The 24,943-nt window shown below is 36.2% G+C and overlaps 1 protein-coding gene across 1 annotated transcript in view; it reads right to left on the bottom strand.

The window, feature by feature from the left end:
* The window catches only part of LOC131050533 (glycine-rich cell wall structural protein 1.0-like), a 28,988-nt gene extending 9,058 nt beyond the window's left edge, over positions 1-19,930 (bottom strand). The window contains exon 1 of the mRNA XM_057984734.1: positions 19,777-19,930. Coding sequence (XP_057840717.1) covers positions 19,777-19,930 — 154 coding nt within the window. The remainder of the gene's footprint in view (positions 1-19,776) is intronic.
* Between the last annotated feature and the right edge of the window lie 5,013 nt (positions 19,931-24,943).

Raw genomic sequence — 24,943 nt, 5'->3', positions numbered from 1 at the left:
CAAGAAAATACAAAAAGATTGTTTGATAAGCAAAACAAGTAATTCATTAAACATTGGTAGAACAACATTAAGTAAAGCATTAAAGAGGGGGTAAAAAATAGAGGAACCTAACAATAATTCTCTTTGGGAATTCTCGAGTAGACTACCACGCAAAGACAAGGTTGTTGTTGATGCACTAAGAACATTAATTAAAAAAATTTGGCATGACAACACAACAGTTTCCCCCAACCAAAGCGTTGTTGTTAGAAGGAGAATTGGGTCTACAAATCATGAGCCACATGCCAAACACTATTTGGATATGACTCAAACTAAAGTTTATGAAAGATTGCTTCAAAAGTTTCCTCATTAAGATTTTCTCAAAGATTTTTTGAAATGGGAAAACCTTTTTATATTAAGATTAATCATGTACGCACCACGTGTTGTTGTAGGATGCATATTGAATTTTCCATGTACTGTGATATTTTTTCATCATATTTGTTCTACTTTGCATACTAACGATGTTTTGCAAGAATGCAATATACAAGCACCTCCTAAGTCGGTAAGAAAATTTATTTCAAGTGTGCTATGTAATAGACATGATGGTTGCATTTATTATAAGTTGCCTTGTTTGGAAGGTTCTTGTGCTATATGTGGTGGTTTGTAACATTTACCAAGATGCATACATTTGGAGAGCACACATGAAATTAGTACGAAACTAGTTTCTTTCAAAAAATACAAGACAGTCACATATGGAGTTAAAGATGGAAAATATTTGAAGAGATGTGAGCTAGTGAAAAATGTGATGAATAATGATGAACATTAAATACCTAACAGGTACTGAGAGGGGGGGGGGGTGAATCAGTACAGACAAAAATTTCTTTGACAACTTAAACTGCAAAGATAGCACTAACTGACAAACATCACCATCAACCTAAATAAAGACAATACCGGTAAAACATAGTAAGATTGTAAAAGACATAAACTGGTAACACTTATAACTTCTCAAAACCTAATATCTCATTTCAACTTCACCCATATGCTTAAGCAGGTAATACATCAGAAATACAATGACTATTAGATCAGCATGCTTTACCACTTAATAGAAAACATTAAACCATCACATGAAAAAGCATCACACATAACACACTGATTTTTCACGTGGAAACCCAACTGGGAAAAACCACAGTGGGGATGAATACCCACAAGTTGTTCTTGAACTCTTCTGAAGTCCACTCTGTTAGGAGCCTAGTCTGGTTAAAGACTTTACAATAGGTTCTGCTAGGAGCCGATCCTGCTAGGGATCACTCGATTAAGGGATGGCTAAATACCTGGTTAGAGGTTAAAACCCTGTTAAAGGTTACCTTGCAAGAGAATTTGAAGAACTCAATGATTTTGAGTCACCCTGTTAAAGGATTTACAAAAATCCTATTAAAGCTACTCGGTAAAGGGATTTTCCAACTACTAAAATGGTTAGAAGTCAATAGGTAATACACTGATCTGATAACAACACTCAATGCCAAGGCAGATCCACTTCAGTTCCTTTACATCTGCAATCACACTCTACAGATCTCTACTCACTTCTTTGGTCTGGCAAGAATCATTTCAAATACATTCATTTGCCAACAACTTCAAATGAAAATCATCATCGACCTTACAGACAACAATTAGGTCGGTGGCAAAAACCTAAAACCCTAAGCATCTAGGTTAACAATACAGTCGGTCCAATCCAGACCTTACATAGGATAAAACAATCTTGAACAAATCTCAAGATGTTTTGCATCGTTCGTTCTTCACTGCTTCTGGAAGCTGATAACCCATCACGCATTCTCCACCGTTTACTAAGATTTTGCACATTCCCAAGGTAGATATAATCAATATACAAGATCCTTAAGGAAATTCTTCATGCGCACAAGGCTGACATGGCAACACGATCTAATCTTCATTTCAATGCTAACTCATCATAGGATGTCATTGGTCGAATCGCACAGACTTGGAATGCATCAACCGAAAACCCTGAAGCTGAGACTACCAACCGGTAGTCATATCAAGTGAAACCCTGATACAAACTTTGCATATACCGGTTCACTTGCTAGTTTACTTACTTCAACATACCAGTTCACACTTCATCATACTAGTTCACTTATACCGATACACACTTCATCATACCGGTTCACACTTCAACATATTGACATCAATGACAACATACACTATCATCATGTCATCAAACTCTGCACATATGCCAACAATCTCCCCCTTTGGCATTGATGACAATACACAAATATATCTCTATATCTTCTTCCATATTATATGTCTTCAATACTATAGATATCTTCTCCGCTTCACACCTTCTCCCACTTTGACAACAATGCCAAAGTGGAGGCACAAGCTTCCATGTTCGACTATGTTGCTCCCCCTGAGGAGTAGCATCCTTCAACACATCAATCCTGAAAAGATTTGACAATGCAATACCTGACTGATGTGGAGCACATACCTTTAGGTCACCTCTTTAAGGGGTATCACCCCTAATTCACCTCTTAAATAGGTAAATATAGCCTTCGGTAGAGGCTTGGTGAATGTCTGCTAACTGCTACTTTCTGGAAACATGTTCTAATACAACCTCTTTGTTCTGAACTTTCACCCTTAAGAAATGATACTTGAGCTCGAAGTGCTTGGTTCTAGCATGCAATACCGGATTCTTGGAGATATTAATGGCACTTATGTTATCACAAAAGATACTCACCAATTCAGATACAGGGACTTTGAAACCACTTAATACATGCTTCATCCAAATTGTCTGAGTACATTTCATAAATGCTTCTACATATTTTGCTTCTATTGTAGACTGAGAGATACAACTCTGCTTCTTGCTCATTCTTGAGACTAGTCTACCATCGAGAAAGAATGCACCACCAGTTGTGCTCTTTTGGTTGTCCACATTACCAGCCCAATCGGCATCTGTAAATACTTTGAGATTGAAATTATTATTGTATGGATACCACAAACCATAATCTATAGTTCCCTTCAGATATCTAAGAATCCGCTTGACTGCTACCAAGTGGAATTCTCTTGGACTTTTCTGAAAACGTGCAGCAATGCCCACTGCATGTGCAATGTCCGGTCTGTTGTGTACTACATAGTGCAACTTACCAATCATTGACTGATATTCCTTCTCATTCACAAATTTTGAATCATCTTCTTTTGACAATTTACAACCAGTCATCATCGGTGTACCAACCAGTTTGTTGTCTTCCATGCCAAAGGTTTTCAACACTTCTTTGACATACTTGGACTGAGTGATAAAGATACCATCTTTCATTTGTTGAATCTATAGTCCAATGAAGAACTTAATCTATCTGATTAGTGACATCTCAAATTCCTTCTTCATTTCATCTGCAAATGCATGGCTCATCTTGTCATCTCCACCAAAAATTATGTCATCAACAAACACTTCACATATCAGACTCTGATCTCCTTCTGACTTTAGATAGATATTGTTATCTTCACTTGTTCTTTCAAATCCAATCTTCATAAGATGAGAGTGTAAATGTTCATACCATGCTCTAGGTGCTTGCTTCAATCCATACAGGGCTTTATGTAGCCTACACACCATATCACTATCTTCTGATAGGGCAAACCCATCTGGTTGCTCTATATACACTTCTTCTTTAAGTATTCCATTCACGAATACAGATTTTACATCCATTTGATACACTTTGAATCCCTTGAAGGCTGTATATGCAAGTAACATTCGAACTCCTCCCAATATAGCTACTGGAGAAAAGGTTTCTCCATAGTCTTCTCCTTCTTCTTGAGAATATCCCTTACATACCAATCTTGCTTTGTTTCTTGCCACTGTGCCATCTTCATTCAGCTTGTTTATGAAAACCCATTTGGAGCCAATAACATTTTTGTGCTCAGGTCTAGGTACCAATGACCATGTACCATTCTTTTCTATCTGGTCAAGTTCTTCTTCCATAGCCTTAATCCAGTCTTCATCTTTGTGTGCCTCTTTAAATCTTTTGGGCTCAAATTCAGAAATCATGCAAGAATTCTCTTTGACCTTTCTTCTTGTAAGTATTCATGCATCCTTATCCCCTATGATTTTCTTTGGATCATGATGCAGCTTTACATACCTAGGAATGATCTTATTAGATTCCTCTTGCTTTTCCTCTTCATCCTCATCTTCGTCTTCATCTAACGCAACATCTGTTGGTGTAGGAGCACTGTTGCTTGTACTTGGTTGTTTTGCAACTGGTTCCCATAAGGTTACACCCGATTCATCTACCGCTTGCTCACTACTGGTTTCCTTAGGTTTCTCAGAAGTTTCATCAACTCTAACATTGATACTTTCAACAATTTTTTGAGTCTTATTGTTAAAACACTTGAGAGCTTTGCTCTTGGTGGAATACCCTAGGAATATTCCCTCATCACATTTTGCATCAAACTTTCTCTGGTGTTCACTTCTCTTGATATAGCACTTGCTACCAAATACTCTAAAGTAGCTTACTACTGGAGTCTTACCAGTCCAATACTCATAAGGAGTTTTATCCTTACCTTTCTTGATGAGTACTTGGTTCATAGTGTAGACTGCAGTGCTCACCGCTTCTCTCTAAAAAGTGTGAGCAACCTTCCCTTGAATCAACATCATTCTGGTTGCTTCAACTATAGTCCGGTTGTTCCTTTTTGCTAGGCCATTCTATTGTGGAGTTCGGGGGGCAAATAGTTGCCTCTTGATGTCGTTCTCTTCACAGTACTTGTTGAATTCACCAGAAGTGAACTCAACTCCTTGGTCGGTTCTAAGGCATTTGATCCTCTTACTGCTTTCCTTTTCAACTAGTGCTCTGAAGGCTTTAAACTTTCCAAAAGCTTCATACTTGTCTTTCAAGAATGTGACCCACATCATTCTTGAGAAATCATCAGTGAGAATCATAAAGTACCTATCTCCCTGAACACTCCTAGTTTTCATAGGACCACACAAATCAATATGCACAAGATCAAGTAAATTGTCTGCTGTGAAAGATTTACCTTTGAAGGTTGAGAAAGACATTATCCCTAGTTGACATTCTCTGCACAAAGGATTCTTTGGTTTGTTCAGCACAACCAATCCTCTAACTGCCTTGATCTTACTAGCCTTCACAATATTATCAAAATTTACATGGCGGAGTCTTCTATGCCATATCCAACTGTCATCAAACTTAGCCATTAGACATTAACTGATATTTGTATTTAACTAAAATAAGTTACCTCTAGTTTGCATGCCAGTGGCCATCAGTTCACCACTCTTTCCTTTTATTTTGCACACTCCACCTTTGAATTCCAGAGTGAGTCCTTTATCATTTAGCTGGGCAACACTCAAAAGGTTATGTCTGAGACCTTCTACCCAATACACATTATCAGCACTGTTTTTTCCATTTAGAGAGATGGACCCTTTTCCTTTTACCATACATGGTGCATCATTACCAAATCGGACTACACCTTCATCGTACTCTTCCAGAGATAGAAACTTTCTCCGATCACTAGTCATGTGGTGAGAACATCCACTATCAATAATCCACTCATTAAAATTATCAAAGAGGGAGACAAGAGCCTTCTTGTGACACATCTTCCTTAACAGCTACAAACACTATGTCTTCGCTTTCTTCATTTTTTGATTCATCATTAGTGACACCTTCATCGACTGCAACAAGATAGTTTCTCCTGTTTCCTCCTTTGAACTTTTTAAACTTCTTTGATTTGTCCTTATTATCACTATTAGGATAGTTGACAACAATGTGTCCTATTCTATTGCAAGAAAAACATTTCAAAGGGAGCTTACCTCTGTATTTTCCAGTTCCCTTAGGAAGTCTCTTGGCAAGAAGAGCTTCAAATTCCATTAGGATCTCCTCATCATCCATATCTTTGTTTTTTCTAGGTTCATAGCTGGTACAAGCTTCTTTTCCCTTTCTAGATAGTGCAGCAGATGATCTAAAGGTTGATTCAGTATTCTGAACACTGCCATCATAACTATTTAGCTCATATGCGGTCAACTTAGCAATGATGGAGTCTGGGGATACCTTTGTCTTGTCAATAGATCTCAACTCCTGAATAGCGGCTTATTGCATAGACCGGTAACAAGGATCTCAAAACTTTGCTGACAATGGTGGAATCATCCATTGTACCTCCTACACTCTTGATGTCTCCAACAATAGTTTTAATTCTTATCCCATATTGTTGAATGGTCTCTCCTTCAACCATCCGCATGTCTTCAAATTTTTCTCTAAGGCTTTCTTCCTTATCTTGCTTCACATGCTCATCACCACCATATATAGTCTCCAGTCCATACATCTTTGGGATTGTCTTTATCCTGGACATCTATAAACTCAATATCAGATAGACTGCTGATAAGAGCTTCCATGACTTGCCCATTCTCCTGAATTTCTCTTCTTTGATCATCAGTGAGAGTACCGGTAGGGACAACATAAGTATTATCAACATAGTTCTAGTATTGAGCACCCATGCTTTTAATGTAGATCTTCATTTTGTCCTTTCATATCTTAAAGTTATCTCTCTTGAACTTAGGACCTTCCCTCTTCATCATTAAAATAGGATCTTTTCCTCAAGCGGTTAAGCTTATAGCACTGAGGACCTGGAGGATGCTCTGATACCAATTGATGAATAATGATGAACAATAAATACCTAATAGGTAGTGAGAGGGGGGGTGAATCAGTACAGAAAAAAGTTCCTTCGACAACTTAAACTGCAAAGACTGCACTAATTGGCAAACAACACCATCAACCTAAATCAAGACAATACCAGTAAAACACAGTAAGACTATAAAAGACATAAACCGGTAACACTTAGAACCTCTCAAAACCTAATATCTCATTTCAACTTCACCCATATGCTTAAGCAGGTAATACATTAGAAATACAATGACCATTAGATCAACATGCTTTACTGCTTAACAAAAAACATTAAACCATCACATGAAAAAGCATCACACATAACATGCTGATTTTTCACATGGAAATCCAACTGGGAAAAACCACGGTGGGGATGAATACCCACAAGTTGTTCTTGAACTCTTCTGAAGTCCGCTCTATTAGGAGCCTAGTTCGGTTAAAGACTTTACAACAAGTTCTACTAGGAACCGATCCTGCTAGGGATCGCCCGGTTAAGGGATGGCTAAATACCCGGTTAGAGGTTAAAACCCTGTTAAAGGTTACCTTGCAAGAGGATTTGAAGAACTCAATGATTTTGAGTCACCCTGTTAAAGAATTTACAAAAATCCTGTTAAAGCTACCTGGTAAAGGGATTTTCCAACTGCTGAAATGGTTAGAAGTCAACAAGTAATACACTGATTTGATAACAGCACTCAATGCCAAGGCAGATCCACTTCAGTTCCTTTACATCTGCAATCACACTCTACAGATCTCTACTCACTTCTCTGGTCTGGCAAGAATCACTTCACATACATTCATTTGCTAACAACTTCAAATGAAAATCATCATCAACCTTACAGACAACAATTAGGTCGGTGGCAAAAACCTAAAACCCTAAGCATCTAGGTTAACAATACAGTCAGTCCAATCCTGACCGTTTAATCACATTACATAGGATAAAATAATCTTGAACAAATCTCAAGATGTTCGGCATTGTCCATTCTTTACTGCTTCTGGAAGCTGATAACCCATCACGTGTTCTCCACCATTTACTAAGATTTTGCACATTCCCGAGGTAGATAGAATCAATCTTCTTATACAAGATCCTTAAGGAAATTCTTCATGCGCACAAGGCTGACATGGTAACGTGATCTAATCTTCATTTCAATGCTAACTCATCATAGGATGTCATTGGTCGAATCACACAGACTTGGAATGCATCAACCGGAAACCCTGAAGCTGAGACTACCAACCAGTAGTCATATCAAGTGAAACCCTGATACAAAATTTGCATATACCAATTCACTTGCCAGTTTACTTACTTCAACATACTGGTTCACACTTCATCATACCGGTTCACTTATACCAATACACACTTCATCATACTGGTTCACACTACAACATATTGACATCAATGACAACATACACTATCATCATGTCATCAAACTCTTCACATATGCCAACAAAATGATATATGTGTAGCTGAATTTATGAAAATGTTTCAAGAGAAACTAGTTTATGAGTACATAATGCATACACATAGAGCTCGATGGTTAGATGAGCAATTCAAGTTATGTAAGGACACATTTCCTCTTGGCACCATTGTCTCTATCGTTGATTTTGCTGAAAATTATACACTACAACCTCAAAATGAAGTGCAATCTATGTATTATCACTCTACACAAGTTTCTTTTTTTGTACACATAGCATTCATGCATGCAGATGATAGCATAGAGGAGGATAGAAAGGTTGTAAGAGAGTATCACTTCTACATAAGTGATGATCATACTCATTCATCAAAATTTGTACAAGGATTATTTAAAGTTTTCTATGATAGTTTAAGGGAAACGAATATACGATACAATCAACACTTAATATGGTCAGATAATTGCACCACACAATTCAAGAATGCAAGGATGTTTTATTGGTTGACAAGGACGCATATAACAAGCGGTGTACAACATTTTTGGAATTTCACTGAGGCTGGACATGGTAAGGGAGAGAATGATGGTGCAAGAGCATGTGTGAAAAGAGCCCTAGCTAGAGAAGAATTGAAGTACGAAGGTGGTGCTGAGTTGATAGATGCAGAAAAAATTGTGCGATGGTGTAAGTCTACGATGGGTCAAGGTAATCTAGGTACATCAATGGTTAATAGATATTTTTGGTTGATCACTGAATCTAACATTGAAAACTATCTAGATTGTTGTACAGTTGCAGAATCCAGTGACATGCACTCATTTATGAGTTCAAATTCAAGTTCACTGGTAATTTATATGAGACAAATGGTATGTTTTTTCTCTTCATGCATGTATTGTTTGTGGGAAGAATGTGAATCATAAGAGTGGGTTGACAAATGGTCTTGTAGACCGTTGGTTCCCATTATTTCATATCAAATTCCCAAAGCACTATAATTGAGCCAGATGGAGACATCATTGGATTTTGACCATGTATCCGACCTAGTGGATTCAGGTGATTCCTAGTGTAAAAATGCCCACCCAAATGCGCTCGCAACATCAGTTTGTGCACACGATGAGCCGAATCAATTTTAGCCAATCCTGCAACTTTGCATTGCATGCAACTGACAGTTTGTGCAACTGGCAAAAAATTCTACCAATTGAAAATGGCTTCAAGTCATGAAAAATGAGATAGGCCATTATAGAGGAGCCTCACATGACCCCACGGGTTCAAACGGATCGACCATATGTGTCTTGGATTTGAAGAAACAGTCCGTCAAATTTTGACAATTTTTTGGACTCAGGGCACTTGAGAGATCGCATCGGTATGGTATGAATCTTGACATTCCGACACTTTGGGATGCATGACAGGGGCATGCCTAGCGTAAACCTACCCACTTGGATGCACTCGCGACGTCAGTTTGTGCACATGATGGACAAATTCTGACCATTGCGAGCATGAGGGTTCTCTCACACCAAACACATATTGTTGTTTATATTCATATTGACGATTTTTGTTGTTTATATTCATATTGTTGATTACATATGCAAATATTCATTTAAATTTATAAAAGGGAAGCCACCAAATACAACAAATACACAATAATTTACTGAATACAAGGAGTTTTGTAGGGTTAATTCAACATTTAGAAATTTTATCAAATCATATTCCACGATTGCAATGTTTTATATCATATTTTTTTGTTGTTTATATTCATATTGTTGATTACATAGGCAAATGATCAATTAAATTTATAAAAGGACAACCACAAAATACAACAAATACAAAATAATGAACTCAGTACATATTTATTGGATCGAATATCGACATTTATATATATAAAAGGCATGTCTGCCAAGTCAATACAAGTATTACAAAAATGTGGCATATGCCATGTCCAAATCGATATACAATAAAAATGTAGAATATATCTACATGTATTGGTCATTCTATGACCAAAACTAACACTATATAATCCTAAACTTGTGGTGGATCATCAAAATCAAGCCTCTTCGATGCAGTACGGAGATCTGTAGATGGCTGCAAAACCATAATTCAAAAGCCAAGTTAGAATACTTTTGTAGAAAATAGTTCACAATTAACAACATAACTATGAATTTAACTATAATTCCTTTGCAATTGAAATGTAGATTACCTCATCGGCTGATCTAGAAGCTAATGTCTTCGCTCTCCTCTCCTTGTCACTCTTAGGAGTTTTCTTGAAGACATACTTAAATGGATCCACATTATGGTCATACCATGAAGGGATCTATTGTAGATTAAATGTACAATTAATACAATGTACGAACATAAATATATCAAAAACACTTAAAATCTATAATATAGAGAACAATGATGTACCTGTGCCTAAGATGCTTCTCCAATGGACTGAGGATGGCTCACCATCGATGGAGAAACTATCGCTATTACCTATACAAAAAATGTTCAAAGATTAAACACAATTAATATACTGATAAGTATTGTAGGTTAAAAACAATTAATTTTACATATCAAACAAAAGTGTACCAGATCCTGAGATGCTTCTCCAATGCATGGAGGAGGGTTCGCCATTGATGAAATAGGTATGGATATTTCTTGTATGAAAAAATTATAACATTATAATATATCACAAGTTCACATGTACGCGGGCACATAATCATGAAATCAAGAAAACAAACTAGAGATACATACCTTTGCCCTCTCTTGATCCACGAGCGAATCAAGTGCATTCAACAAATCCACATAGCTCAATGGTCACTGTATATGTAAAATAGACCAAAAACACTAATCAATCTACAAACCCCAATTAATACTTGATTTCAACATTTTCAAACAATTGTACAACTAAAAATGTGTTCAATTACCTTCTTCCAACATTTTGGCGTCTTCAAGGAATTCTTTTTCTTAGGACGAGCCCTAGACGTGGAGGGGGTACCCTAAAAAAATAAAATTAACATGAGATATTAGTACAGATAATAAATTAAACATAATTTTAAAAATCTAAAATGAAATGACTTGCATATTCCATCAAAATAATACATAAAAAGGGTTGTACAAAATATGATACTGTATAGCCTTGTAGGCCAAAATCGATCGCTGAGAGCGTGATGTCATCAATCTGGGACATTTGGTCCCCTGTCAACACCTAAAAACCAAAAATTGGACCAAGCATTAAAGATAGTTAGTATATCTTGTATTTTTTTGAATTCAAAGTGTACTATTCTATTTTAACATGTTACAAAATTTATACTTCAGGCATCGAAGTTGTAGTTATAGTAACTGGGGGAGGAGTATGGGATACCGTTGCTACATCCTGAAATGCATATTATTTGTCTCAATTTAAATCGATGTATAAATGAAAATTATTTTATGTAATTACAAATTTAAAGTGACTGATAAATAAAATGCTACGAATTTAAATCAACACACCTGTGTCTGTTGCTCATGGGCAAACACCATGTCCATCAACTCATCTGTCAGTGCGAAATCCTTAGTTGTGTGGGTCTGACATCTACTCCCACAAATCGTGCACAAATGAGATGTGGATCCATCTGCATCGGCCACATCATCTATCCCTGAGCATATCCCTGAGCAACTGACACACATATGCTGGATGGGATCTCTTTCACCACCTGGAGCAACTAATGGCTCACCATCCAATACAATAGGGTGTGCTAATGAGGTCCCATGCTGGATGATGGCACCAGTCAATGTTGTGGCTGCCTGAAGAGTTTGTAGCTCCATCAAGTCTTTCAACTCTATTGGGACAGGCTGATGCACCTTGGGTTTGGGTGCTAGGGGGCGGTGACTCTCCGCGGGTAAGCGCCTACGGGCTCCAGGTCTATCTTGGGCAGAGCCACCACCTCTACAATGGAACTCTTTCATGTCAAAATAGTTTGGGTGCACATTGAGCACAAACTCACAATATACTTTTCTCAAAAAGTTAATGGCACCTCATAATTATTACAAGGTGGATCATCAAAGACCCTCCACCACCTCTGCCAAAAAAGATTTTTCATCTGCACATTGGTACACCAATGTATGGGAAACCTCTTTGCATTAAGAGGCAATGACTGACCAGTTTTGGGATCAATGAAAAGGGAATATATATATTGTTTACTAATATTTTTGGTTTTTACTCCCTGGTATGATAGTCCATCGGCATATAATTGATGACACCTATCCCTAAAGCTTCCCCATTTGGCAATTTGTGTGGAAACAACTATGACACCACTAGCTAATGTTTCTAGGCTAGTGGCGAGGGATTGATGATGCTCAAGTTCGGATGTTTTCAATTTAACAATCAGTCTATTGATTTTAGGCATATTTTGTCCTAACTGATTAATTAATTGCAACTGTGTTTCAGGTGTGCGGTCAAAAGGAGGAATTGGGGGTGTATCTTGTGGGTTTTCAGGAGGTGCATTTGGTTGTTCTTGTTGTGGATTAGAAGAATCTGGTTTTTGAAGCAAAAAATGAAAAAACCTAATCAAAATTAATGAAATTAAATTCAAAATGTAAAACAAATTGAACAAACGAGAAAGAAAGACAAAAATAAACAAAAACTAGCCTTGATCCATAGTGTCTAGAGGATAAATCTATCACCCCATTCATGGTTTAGGAGAGAAAATGAAGAAAAAACAAACTAAAATAGCACTATTCACGAGAAAATAAGACCCAGTTTTTTCAAAAAAAACTTTTTTTGAAAGGCATCGCGTACACGGTTCTTTTGGGATTATTAGCGCGTATGTGCTCATTTTCCTATAAGTAGTGCATATGCGCTCATTTTCCTAGAGGTAGCGCGTCTAGGCTCGAGAACAACAAACCTAAGCACATACGTGGTCATTTCAAATTTTAGAACCACGTACATGCTGCTTGTTTTTCCATGTTTTTTTTGGGTGGTGTCCACTTCTCTGACCGCCATCTTTGTGCACATACCCCTCTCATGTCTCAACTTTCTCCATCTCTACTCTCATTTCTTAATGTGGCATTGTCACCCACTCATTCTTTATGGTTGCCCATGTATCTTTCTCTCTTTTTCTTTTTTCAATGTATTAAGAGTTTTAGGGTATACATCCTTGTTCATTGTATCCCCCTTTCACTTTCTTAGAATTTGATTCATTTTCCTGATGTCCTACTTTATCTCATGGATCTCTTTTTACTTCGAAACACCAGCCTCCTCTATTATTTATATCCCATCTCTCTATTTATTTTTATTGGTTGGGAAATTTGGTTGTTTCCCGTACAAACACCAACTCCCATTTTTGGGAATGGTATTTGCCCTGGAAATACTAATGCTTTGGGGTTGATTTTTGGTGAGATTTTGTTGAGATTTTTGGAGAGGATTGTGAATGATTTTGGCAGCCTCATTGGTATTGGTTTAGAGGATTTGTGAGGGAGATTTGTGAAGTTTGTGAGGAGATTTCTTTGAGACTTTTGTTGGAGATTTTTTCTATCATTTTTATGTTTGAGTTTCTTTCTTGATTTACTAGAAATTTTGTTTTTGAATCATTTGTTCATGCAGGAGATCATTTTTACTTCTTTCTCTTGACCTTTCTTTTCTTTTCCAAGTTCGATTCTTAAGAATTTTGAATTTTATATATTAAAATTATTCATGGCATTGAAAATACCATTTACTTTGTTTTTTTATTGATTTGATTCCATTTTAGAAAAGATCATGTATTGGTAGTTTGAAATTTGTAAGTTTGATGTGGTAGGTGTCTTCTTTAATGCATTTTCCTAGACTATTTTTGGTATGTTGGCTCTTGGATTTTTCATTTTTGTCTTGGGAATGAGAAAATGGAATTTTGGGAAAGGGAATTTATCCCTCTCACATGGGTATCTTTCATTTTTTGCATTTTGATTGGTCTAGCAACCAAATTTTGATCCCAAAGTCAACCCTAGTCGTTTGTCATGCTTGTTATTGTAAATGCACTAAAACGGAATGCATATGCACCAAGATAAGTGTTAAATGCACCAAAAGATAATGAAAAATCACCAAAAGATGTGGTAAATGCACCACTTCATGGGGTTTAATGCAAAAACCTAATTTGGCTTCCTGGTTTAGTTTATTGGGGTCTATATTGGTCTAGGTCAGACCAAGGGCATGTTATTGTGTTTATATCTTCTGTTGTGCAATTTTCAAAAGTTTTATGAGTATTTTGAAATGGATTCTTGTTTCATATTTGAGTTGTATGCATTCATACTTTATGGTTTTATGAGTTTGCATCCATGATGATACTTTGTGTGCATTTGAATAAGAGAATGTTATGTTGTTAAGAAAATGACTTATGGATCAGTTTATGATATGGATTCAATGCGATATGAGTTATGTAATTATTTATATGATCCTTTATATCTTTGTTTCATGTTAAAGGACCATAGGTTAGGGATGTCTAGGAACATGTTAGGGTGAGTGGCTTCTTAATGGGTGGCAAGGCCCTAAGTGGCTACCAGGGACCATTGGAAGAATCTTTAACAAGTGAAAACTTAATTAAATGTATTAGAAGATAAGTTAAATCTCACATTTAAAACATGGCCTAGAGTACTTGTATAGGCTCGGGATGATATTGGGAAGTCCTATTGGCAAATCATACCTCCTTGTCCACATGAAAACTGGATTCAGTTTCGTATGGGTGTAACGTGGGCATCGAGGCCAAGAGGGCTACTAGGGAAACTCATGGTGATGACATGTGATGACACTCTTCCCTAAGTGTTTCCTAGGACTCTTTCCTATGTGTTGTGTAGAAGCCTATGGTAGTTAGTGTTATTTTTGTTTCTCTTCCTTGTGTTTGTTGCATTCTTGTGATAATTGCACTCCATAGTTGTGTTAGCGTCAACCTTAGCGTTATGTATGGTGTGTGGGGAATTATTTCATTCTCTATAGCATGGGGGTGTACCTTTTGGTTCCACATGGTTGGGTTGTTGATTCTTTCTTCCATTGGGATTTTTGGTGTTATTTTCATGAACTTCATGGATGGATTATGTCTTCTTCAATTGAAAAATATTTGGATTCAAGATACAATAGTAATCTCTTATGTAATTCATGTTCTTAGAATATATTTCCATTTATGTTCATTATGTAATAATAACACTCTCATTGAGAGGAAAATGCAATGTTTAATTAATGTAATGGAGTTAACTATGTGAATGTGTTACAAGTTTTGATAGTACAGTGTCGGTATCGTCTATCCCATATGGATGTTTGGATTCTTAATAGGTAGGATGTAAGTTGTAAATTCAATAAATTTTGTTTCATGATCATTGTATTATTTATTAAGATTGGTTGCTATGGTTATATGATAATGTGGAAGGTAATCTTGGGAACATTTGGATTTGGGTTTTAAATGAACATAATTCCTAGAAGTAATTATGTTTCTTAGCTCTTATATGGTATCAATTCTAAGTTAATTTTCATTCATTTACGTTTAAGCATTATGTTATGTAATGGTTAGAATAGATTTGGTTCTTATATCTTAGTAGGTGATAGCATTTCCTTGTAGTGACGTTAGGGAAACTTAGAGGATGTAGGTGTTAATGTTTCAAGATGTTTTCACTTGTACTTAGATAAGTTGTTCTCATGTTTAATATCATGTTATTCTTTATCATAGTTTAATGGATTAATGTATTTCTCTTTGAAAAAAAAATAAATTTCCTCCTTAAAGTAGTAGTTGTTGTGTTGTCCTTTGGGGTTCCTTAGCAAGGCATTACAAGAAATAATAAATACAATCCTAAATTTAAAGAAAAAACAAATGAATGAAACTTACAAGATAAATTTAAAAGAGTAAATCTAGATGAGCGAAACCCCATAAATGCTAGTGGGGAGAAAAACAACACTAAAGTAGAGAGTCTCAATAGAGGCACTCGTGATGCTAAGGAACCTAATATGATATAGTAAAAGGAACTGAGGTGGCCATTAAGCATAAAAAAATACACAATATCTTGTGCTTGATAAAATAAAGGATATAATCATGATGAGAAGAAAATAAAAATTTAATAAGATGAAAAGTATTAGCTCCAACTTACAAGAGATAAAGGAGGAAAGAAAGATTTTTTAAAAAAGGGAATACTTGAAGAGAAACAAAGAAAACATAGTTCTTGATAATCCTCTACTCCTTAGTGATAAGGATAAAGAAAGAAAAATTGCTGAAAAAGATGAGAAGAAAAAGAAATGAACACAAGTGCACAAGAGAACACCAAATAGACATGGAAAAACCCACAAGGGAAAATTGAAGATCTTTTTGGAGCTACTATCCAAATCCATCCTCACAAAATAAAAAAAGGCTTACAAGTTTGTTTTAGAGATACAAGCCAAGAAATCTACAACTCCCTGTAAATATTTTTATGGCTAGAACCAAGGGAAGTTTACTATTCCCTGAATATCACACACTTAAATAAGAGGCAACAACCTCAAAATATCTTGAATGATTGGTGGATTTCTATCACTACACTTTTACATTATCAACTGCCTTTGTCTCATTGCCTCTAGCAAACTTAGACTTATCCGAATGTAGATACATTTAGCTCACTGCATCTAATATGCATGAAGAATTTTTTTTACACATTTCACAACTATAAATTACCATAAATTCACTCACTTTGCAACTGATTTGATCCTTCATTTATATCCTCCACAACCACCAAAAACCTTCACCAAGTTATCCAAGTATAGTGAAACATGTACTATCTAAAAGGTTGGCCCCAACACCATCAACAAAGAAAGGAGACCAACTGTGATCTAAATCAAAGGATAAACATGACCTAATTTAATCTTAAGACACGTATACATGCTTGAAAAACATTACAACATTGGTGCAATACTCTAAATTGGCCAGGATGAATTGTGTAGGCATGAAACATATATCCCCCAAGGAGGTTATCCCCAAACAATTCTGAAGTGGAAAGGAAGTAAATTCGGACTGAGGCACGAGATAGAATGGACCCAAATCACCATAGCACAACTATCCATACTAACAGAAACCACAATGCATTAGTGCAAGAATCCTTAGTTGGCCAAATAAGCACTTATTCTTCCAACACATCTAGTCTAGTTACAAAACAGTTTTAATGTGAAGCACAAGACATCATATGTCTCTTAGCATAAATTTTGTACCATTCTTTCACACTATCACATTTAATTGATTTGGAGCAAGGAAGAAGATAGAATACACTTCATTCCTAGTAAGATAGAAAATATAGTCTTGAGATAGAATGTTAATAATCATACTTGTGGTACACATGAACACTTGAAACTCCATAGACAACATACACAACATAAGAACATCCACCCAACTAAGGAGAACATGCATAAATGCATAGAAATGTGGAGCATTTTTTACAAGTTTGATATACAACCAAAATGTCTACTTATTGCAATCAGTATAACCATCTATGACAACTCTAGTGCTCTGAAACAGAGAAAGACACATCATTTCAATAGCACATACAAGCTAATTTCCAAATTGCAAGTTCATATCTTCATCTATCTAGAAATATAGAGCATTCTCTTAGATAGTCAACAATACAACTTTCTACATTCTTATTCTTTTAACAATATGCAGAGACTAGAATATATTTGTAACATCAATTCCTTACATGGTAACAACAAGAGAGATCAACAATAGTTTACGATGTATGCTCAACATTATATCTAATTCATTATACTCCTAATTCTCATCTAAAAATGTTGTCATGATACTTCTAATCCTCATCTTAATACTTCTAATCGTCATCTTAATATGTCATCATGGTTTGAACTCTTGCTAACAAAAAATATACAAAATACAACCCTAGTTGGCCTCAATCAAGGTATCATGAAATTAAGGCATTATATCCAACCAAGAATATTAGTATCATCACTACGCATCATCAACATACAAATGCAGGCATTGAAGACACCACACTACACTAAGGGTTACATTAAAGCCAAAATAGCATGCTGACACCATATCTGCAACAATCTCCCCCTTTTTCATTGATGGCAACACATATTTACACATTATCCCCCTTTGACATCAAAGGAAAATTGTACATGATCCTCTTTTTAAACTACATCATCACACATGCTCCTCCTATATGTTGGATTGGTTGAAGGGACTACAATACTAAGAGGGAGGGGGTGAATTAGTCTTCCCACAGATCTTATAAAAATCTTTTACCAAACTTAAACCTTTTGTTGATAAGGATCAAATTCATCAATTATGCATTACACACATGAAATAGTAAATGTAAAGTAATCATGAAAATCACAACCACACAAGGAACACTAGATTTTATACATGAAAAATGCAAATGGGAAAATCCACGGAGAGGGTTAACCCTTAGGAGAATATAACTAATTATATATAGTTTTACAGAGGGGTGGCTCACTGCCTGAATACAAAAATGGCTCACTACCAGAATTCTCACTACAAAAGGTACAACAATGGCTTACAACCGGAATACTCACTGCAAAAGAAAAGATTAAACTAAAAGGGATTGCATCTCCAAATGCATGAGATCAGTTCCAAGATTAAGATCAGATCATAATTTGCAAAATCTATTGCAGATCCGGTTAAATATCTTTGTATAACTGTCTTGCAATAGGTCCAGTGAAGGACTACTTCACACTCACACTTCACACTCACACTTCACACTCTGCTTCTCTACTATCTTTTCTTCTATGTCTCTTTTGCATACACAGCTCATATACTTCCTTGATCTCTGTCACTTTCATTCCTCATATCACATCACAAGTTGCCATATATATATTGGGATAATGTGTCGACCTATCTCAACATGTTATCCAATAAAACCTTGACCAAGTCGACCTCTACAAGATATCAACACATTTCCTTTTGCATAATCCATTGACAGGTGCATTTACCGTGATTACTGGAATGGGACAGGGTTATCCAAACTCATAGATATTGACCCATTATAAGTATAACGTCTCCAATCTCCAAAATACAGATTCCACACATACCAAGAGTGCCTCAACAACTGACATGACTAAAATATTTAATACCGGGACATGTAACTGATATCAGGACTAGAGCAAGAACAATACAGAATTCTAGAGATGAGGATCTTCCAAATATCACTCCATTATAGCAACTCCATCTTATTACAACCAATAGCTATACCAGAATGCACATCACTAGCTCATAACAAAAAAAGGGTTACACATACAACATGCATACAACATCTATCCATAACAAAGAACTTCACATGCCAACTTCACATAGTATCCAAATTAATCCAAATAACATAGAACTGCATATAATGTCGGGTCCAAACCAGATAGCTAGTTTGACATCAATGACAACTATATTCACACAAGGCTAACAATATCTCCCTTTATCATTGATAGAAAAACACATCCAAAACATATATGCATATCACTCAACTCCCCCTTACTCATGCAACTCCTCAAATCCAAAAACCACATTCCTTTCTCCCTTTTTTGACATTAAGGACATAGGTTGTCTTTGATGAAAAAGAAAAGAAAGAAAAGACAAAATATATACACAACTTGCAAAAGTTGTCAAAAATTAAATACTACTCTAGAAAGAACCTTCAGAAGCTCTACTTTGGAAATATAAGTTTGTATTTCTCCTTCAATTATTGTCACCAATTTGATGCTTACTGAAAGGCTTCTGCATTCTACCAATAGATCAACTACATGAGAAAAACTATCTGGAGTAGATGGGTTGCATTGCATGACCAAAATTATCTGCCACCTGTCCTCCTCCATTTCCATTGTGCCCACCATTGCTACCTCCATTTTGTCCATTATTATTCCCTTGTTGGTTGTTATTACCCCCTTGTTGATTATTTCCAGCATTGCCACCACCTAAGTTATTCACATTAAGTCCCATCTGTCGTGCTATCATCTAAGTCAACAAGTACAACCTCTGATTCTATAGTTTTTCTCTTTGTTCTGCTAACTACTGCCCTTGGACCAATGTGTCTAATAACTATAAAAAACTTTCCTCACTCGGGTCTCTTCTCTCACTCATATTTCTAGCTGGAAAGGGATCACCTATTTCTTCAATTACTATTGGTTCTTTTGGCCTTGCTCCCATCTAATTATTGAGATTAGTGTTGGATTTGCTTCTCCTCAAATAATACTAAAGATGTGTGAGTTTAAGACCCTCAAGTTGGCAGAATCTGTTGGAAGCAGATTGACTCTGAGAGGGGGGGGTGAATCAGAGTCTACCAATTTCACTGAAAAATTATGAACTTTAGACACTTATACTTTGTTGATTGATTTCTCTAGACTATGTAAACAAATTTGAATAGACTGTGCAAACTGATTTGAAACAGTAATCAATATAGAAACTTCAGCAATGAAACAAATAACATTAATTTCAATGAAAACATTAACTAAATATAAATAACAAAATATGAATGGCTATAGAGCAAAATAGACAATGTGGAGCAATGTATCAGAGCATGAACCTAATGAAATAGAAACACGTGACACGGAATTTCCAAGAGTGGAAAACCCTCTTGGGGTAGAAAAACCACTCAAAATGATCCTTTTATTATATCAAAGTGAACATCGATTCTTTACACTGTCGGCAAGAAGCACCAACCCCTTGATCAATCTGAAATCAAGAATCTGAAAATCAAACTCTAATACCTTTAGGATTGCAGAAAGTTTGCAACCATAAATTTATATGCGTAGGGAAGATTTTACATAAACCAGTTACTCCAATAATATCACAAATTGCAGAATTGATTTTACATAAACCAGTTACTCCAACATCATAATTAAAGAATTAGATTTATGCAACTATGAGATTATAAGAGTATTAAAATGACAATTCCCTTTACAAAATTTTCTACTATATAGAACAGAGAAAGTACATACTCTATTTTGAACAATAATCTTCTTGCCCTTGTATTTCAGAACCACAAATCCACTGTATTCGAATAGTCTGAGAAATTTCTGATTTGAGAAGTTTGTTCAATAAATCTCTTTCCATCAAATACATTGTTTCCTCTCTTCACACACCTTCATTTACAAACAGTTCTATTTTTTATAATAGTAAATATTCAACACAAGTCTTCATAAGAAACCCTCGAATTAAGGTTTCAACAGTTATGCAAACTGTTTTCAAAAGAACAAAACTAAAAAACAAAACTGCTCTATTGTTATCACTTGCATCCTCAAAAACAAAGCATAAAACCCTTGTGTTAGAGATTAAGAAAAATCATATCAACTTCTTAATAATATTCTTAACAACAGAATAAACCCCTTGTGTTAGGGTTCGAATCACTCATGAAACAATAAAATAAAACTGCTGCAAACTTCCTTTAACAAGTCCAAACAATATACAAATCTTTGTCATGAGTTAAGCAATAAAACTCAGATGCAAAATAACTATGTTGCCTGGGCAAGTATCCTGAAAAATCTGTACAAATAATACCAATGAAACTGCCACCACAACTTGTTCTTCCAACCAGAAAATGACGTAAGTATCACCCATAACAAAATCATCACAGAAATCTACATTCTGTCTGAAAAATACTTCATGGCAGCAGACTTGGGTTTGAGAAACTGTTCAGCCAAAATGTAATATGCTTGCCCTTAAGTTTTGTTAAGTTATACAAACCTAAAATAATAACAAAACATCTTTTGAAATCCGCATCTTAGCTCACGGTGAGTATGGCAGTGATTACACAATAAGCTTTGTAAAATTCAAGGTCAACATGACATGGGCCCACTTTTTAAGCTTTATTAAAAAAAACATTTTCAATACATATCATCGCTACCAATGCTAAAAATCAACCTTTAAATATGTGCGATGACATTATAAAGTCAAGATGCCACATCAACAATAATACTACCAAAGATGCTTGAGTCCATATATCTTAATCCCACGAAAATGGCTCTGCAAAATGTCGGATCCACGAAAAGTGGAAAACTGAAAAATGAGTTTGAGAATTTAAAAGTAACAAGGCAGAAGAAAAATCATGGACGCACTAAGCACTCCCCATGGAAAGCAAAAAAGCCTCAAAAATTCACCCATAGCAATAAGGTGGGGTCTGTAAACATATTCGAGGCCCTAAATACCTGCACCACAAGAGCAAATTCTATCCCGGTTTCTCTGAATCAAAGATGCAAGTAGGTGGCTAGGGTTCTGTTGGCATATGTGCAAAAGTGTGATAACATGATGATATTGTATGTTATCATTGATGTCAATATGTTGTAGTATGAACCGGTATATTGAAGTAAGCAACCTGGCAAGTAAACTGGTATGATGTGGCAAGTGAACCGTTATGATGAAGTGTGAACCGGTGTGACGGAATGAACCGGTATATGGAAAGTTTGTATCGGGGTTTTTGGTTGATGCATGCCAAGTCTGTGTGATTCGACCGACGACATCCTGTGATAGGTTAGCATTGAAATGAAGATCAAATCGTGTTGCCACGTCAGCCTTGTGTGCATGAAGGATTTTCTTGAGGATCTTGCATGAAGAAGATTGATCCTATCTACCTCGGGAATGTGCGAAGTCTCAGTAAATGATGGAGAGCGCATGATGGGTTACCAGCTTCCAGAAGCGGCAAAGAATGAACGATGGAGAACGTCTTGAAATTTGTTCAAGACTATTTTATTCAATGCAATGTGTTTGAATGATCAGGATTGGATCGACTGTATTGATAACCTAAATGTTTAGGGTTTAGGGTTTATGCTACCGACCTATTTGTTTCCTATAAGGTCGATGATGATTTGCATTGTGAGGTTGTTGGCAAATGTTATGTGTGTATCCAAGTGAAGAGATACTTGATTCTTGCCAGACCAGAGAAGTGTGTTGATACCTATAGAGTGTGATTGCAGAAGAAAAGGAACTAAAGTGGATCTGCTTTGGCATTAAGTGTTGTTATCAGATCAGTGTATTACCTATTGCCTTCTAACCATTTCAGCAGTTGAAAAATCCCTTAATCGGGTAGCTTTAACAGGCTTTCTGTAAATCCTTTAACAGGGTGACTCAAATTCATTGAGTTCTTCAAATCCTCTTGTGAGGTAACCTTTAATAGGGTTCTAACCTTTAACCGCGTATTTAGCCATCCCTTAACCAGGTGATCCCTAGCAAAACCTATTGTAAAGTCCTTAACCAGATTTGGCTCCTAACAGAGTGGACTTCAGAAGAGTTCAAAGAACAACTTGTGGGTATTCATCCCCTTTGTGGTTTTTCCTAGTTGGGTTTCCACGTGAAAAATCAATGTGTCATGTGTGATGTTTTTTCATGTGATGATTAGTGTTTTCTGTTAAGTGGTAATGCATGTTGATCCAATGGTCTTTATATTTCTGATGTATTACTTGTTTATGCATATGGGTGAAGTGAAAAGGAGAGATTAGGTTGTGAGAAGATCTAAGTGTTACTGGTTTGTGTGTTTCACAGTCTCACTGTGTTTTACCGGTAGTGCTCTGTTTTCGATCGGTGATCCTGTTTACTAGTTAGTGCAGTCTTTGCAGTCAAAGTGGTTTAAGGAAGTTTTTATCTATACTGATTTAGCTCCCCCTCTTAGTATCTATTGAGTACTTACTATTCATCATTATTCATCAGGTTCCAAGGGGTCCTCCAACCTATATTGAGATCTCGAAATCTCAAAAAGATAAAATAATCCCTGCATCTGCAGTAGGAGTTTCTGGTTGGTTTGGGAAACAAGAGAACCCTAGACTGGTTCAAGGTATCTATAATTATGTAGGAATGGGAAAGGTCAATAGGTGGCCTCCATAATAGTCATCTCCCCTTAGAAATTTTGTCACCACTGGTGCGAATTTAACAAAATTAGGTGAAAGGCATAATAGGGGCGAGTCTTTGTCAAATCCCCCAATGAACCCTCCTCAGGCTTTCACCCCTGAATATGAAAGACATAAATATGAAAGGGAGTAACAAGAAACAAGGTATTCCAAATCGAACCAAAAAACAATTATTATTAGCAATCAATACACAAACAGTCTTTGGGAAGAATATACAAGCCAGGGGCTGTTTGGAAAATGGTATGGATATGGTGCCTCCACCTCAAAAATTACCCAATGGCTGGTATCTGGCACCAAAGGACAGGTAAGTATCACAACCTTAGAGAGCAATTATCTATTTATTCTATATAATTCATCAGAATTAAGGGAGAATATACTTAACAATCAACCTTGTTTCTTTAAAGGTTACTGCTTTTCATTTTTTTAAATGGAGGCAAAATTTCTCCCCTAAAATGTTTGAAAATTGCTTAGTTCCCAAATGGGTAGAACTGCCAAATCTCCTAGTAGAACTTCTTAATGAGCACTTCCTGGTTAGAATAGGGGATTCACTGGGAGGTTTTGAAGGTTTAGAAGTAAATCATAGAGATTCCGCAACTGCCAGAATAATGACAAAACTAATATAAATGACTTAAGCTTGGATCCTATTAAAATAATAACTAATCATTCGATGTATGTGGTAAGACCAGGGATATATAAGGGTAGGGTGGAACAAACTGAGGTAATCTTACCATGCCCAACCCTAAACAACCCTAAACAACACAAAAAAAGATCAAAAAATACCCTCTGAGGATATGGTAAACATCACCCTGAGCCCGACTGGAAGCGGATTTATTATTGTTCAACATTGGGGGAGATCAAATCTACCAACACAGATTCAAAAGAAAAGGATATGAATTCAATCCGCAAACCAGTTCCAAAACCAACACCCAGAGAAATCCCCACCCTAGAATTGGAGGAAGGGGAAATTGACTGCAGCATTGAGGGTATATCTAATATTCCCTCATTAATGGACCAAGACATCCCGATGCCTCCCATGGGAGACCAAACCCTCTTAAAATGGAGTATGGAGGATCATTTAAAAGAGAAGATAGGTATGGATTGTCCTAAGGAAATTAAA

This window comes from Cryptomeria japonica, chromosome 2, assembly GCF_030272615.1.
Source record: "Cryptomeria japonica chromosome 2, Sugi_1.0, whole genome shotgun sequence".
Lineage (NCBI taxonomy): Eukaryota > Viridiplantae > Streptophyta > Pinopsida > Cupressales > Cupressaceae > Cryptomeria > Cryptomeria japonica.
The sequence above is the reverse complement of the archived record's forward strand: the minus strand, read 5'-3'. Positions and strand labels throughout refer to the sequence as shown.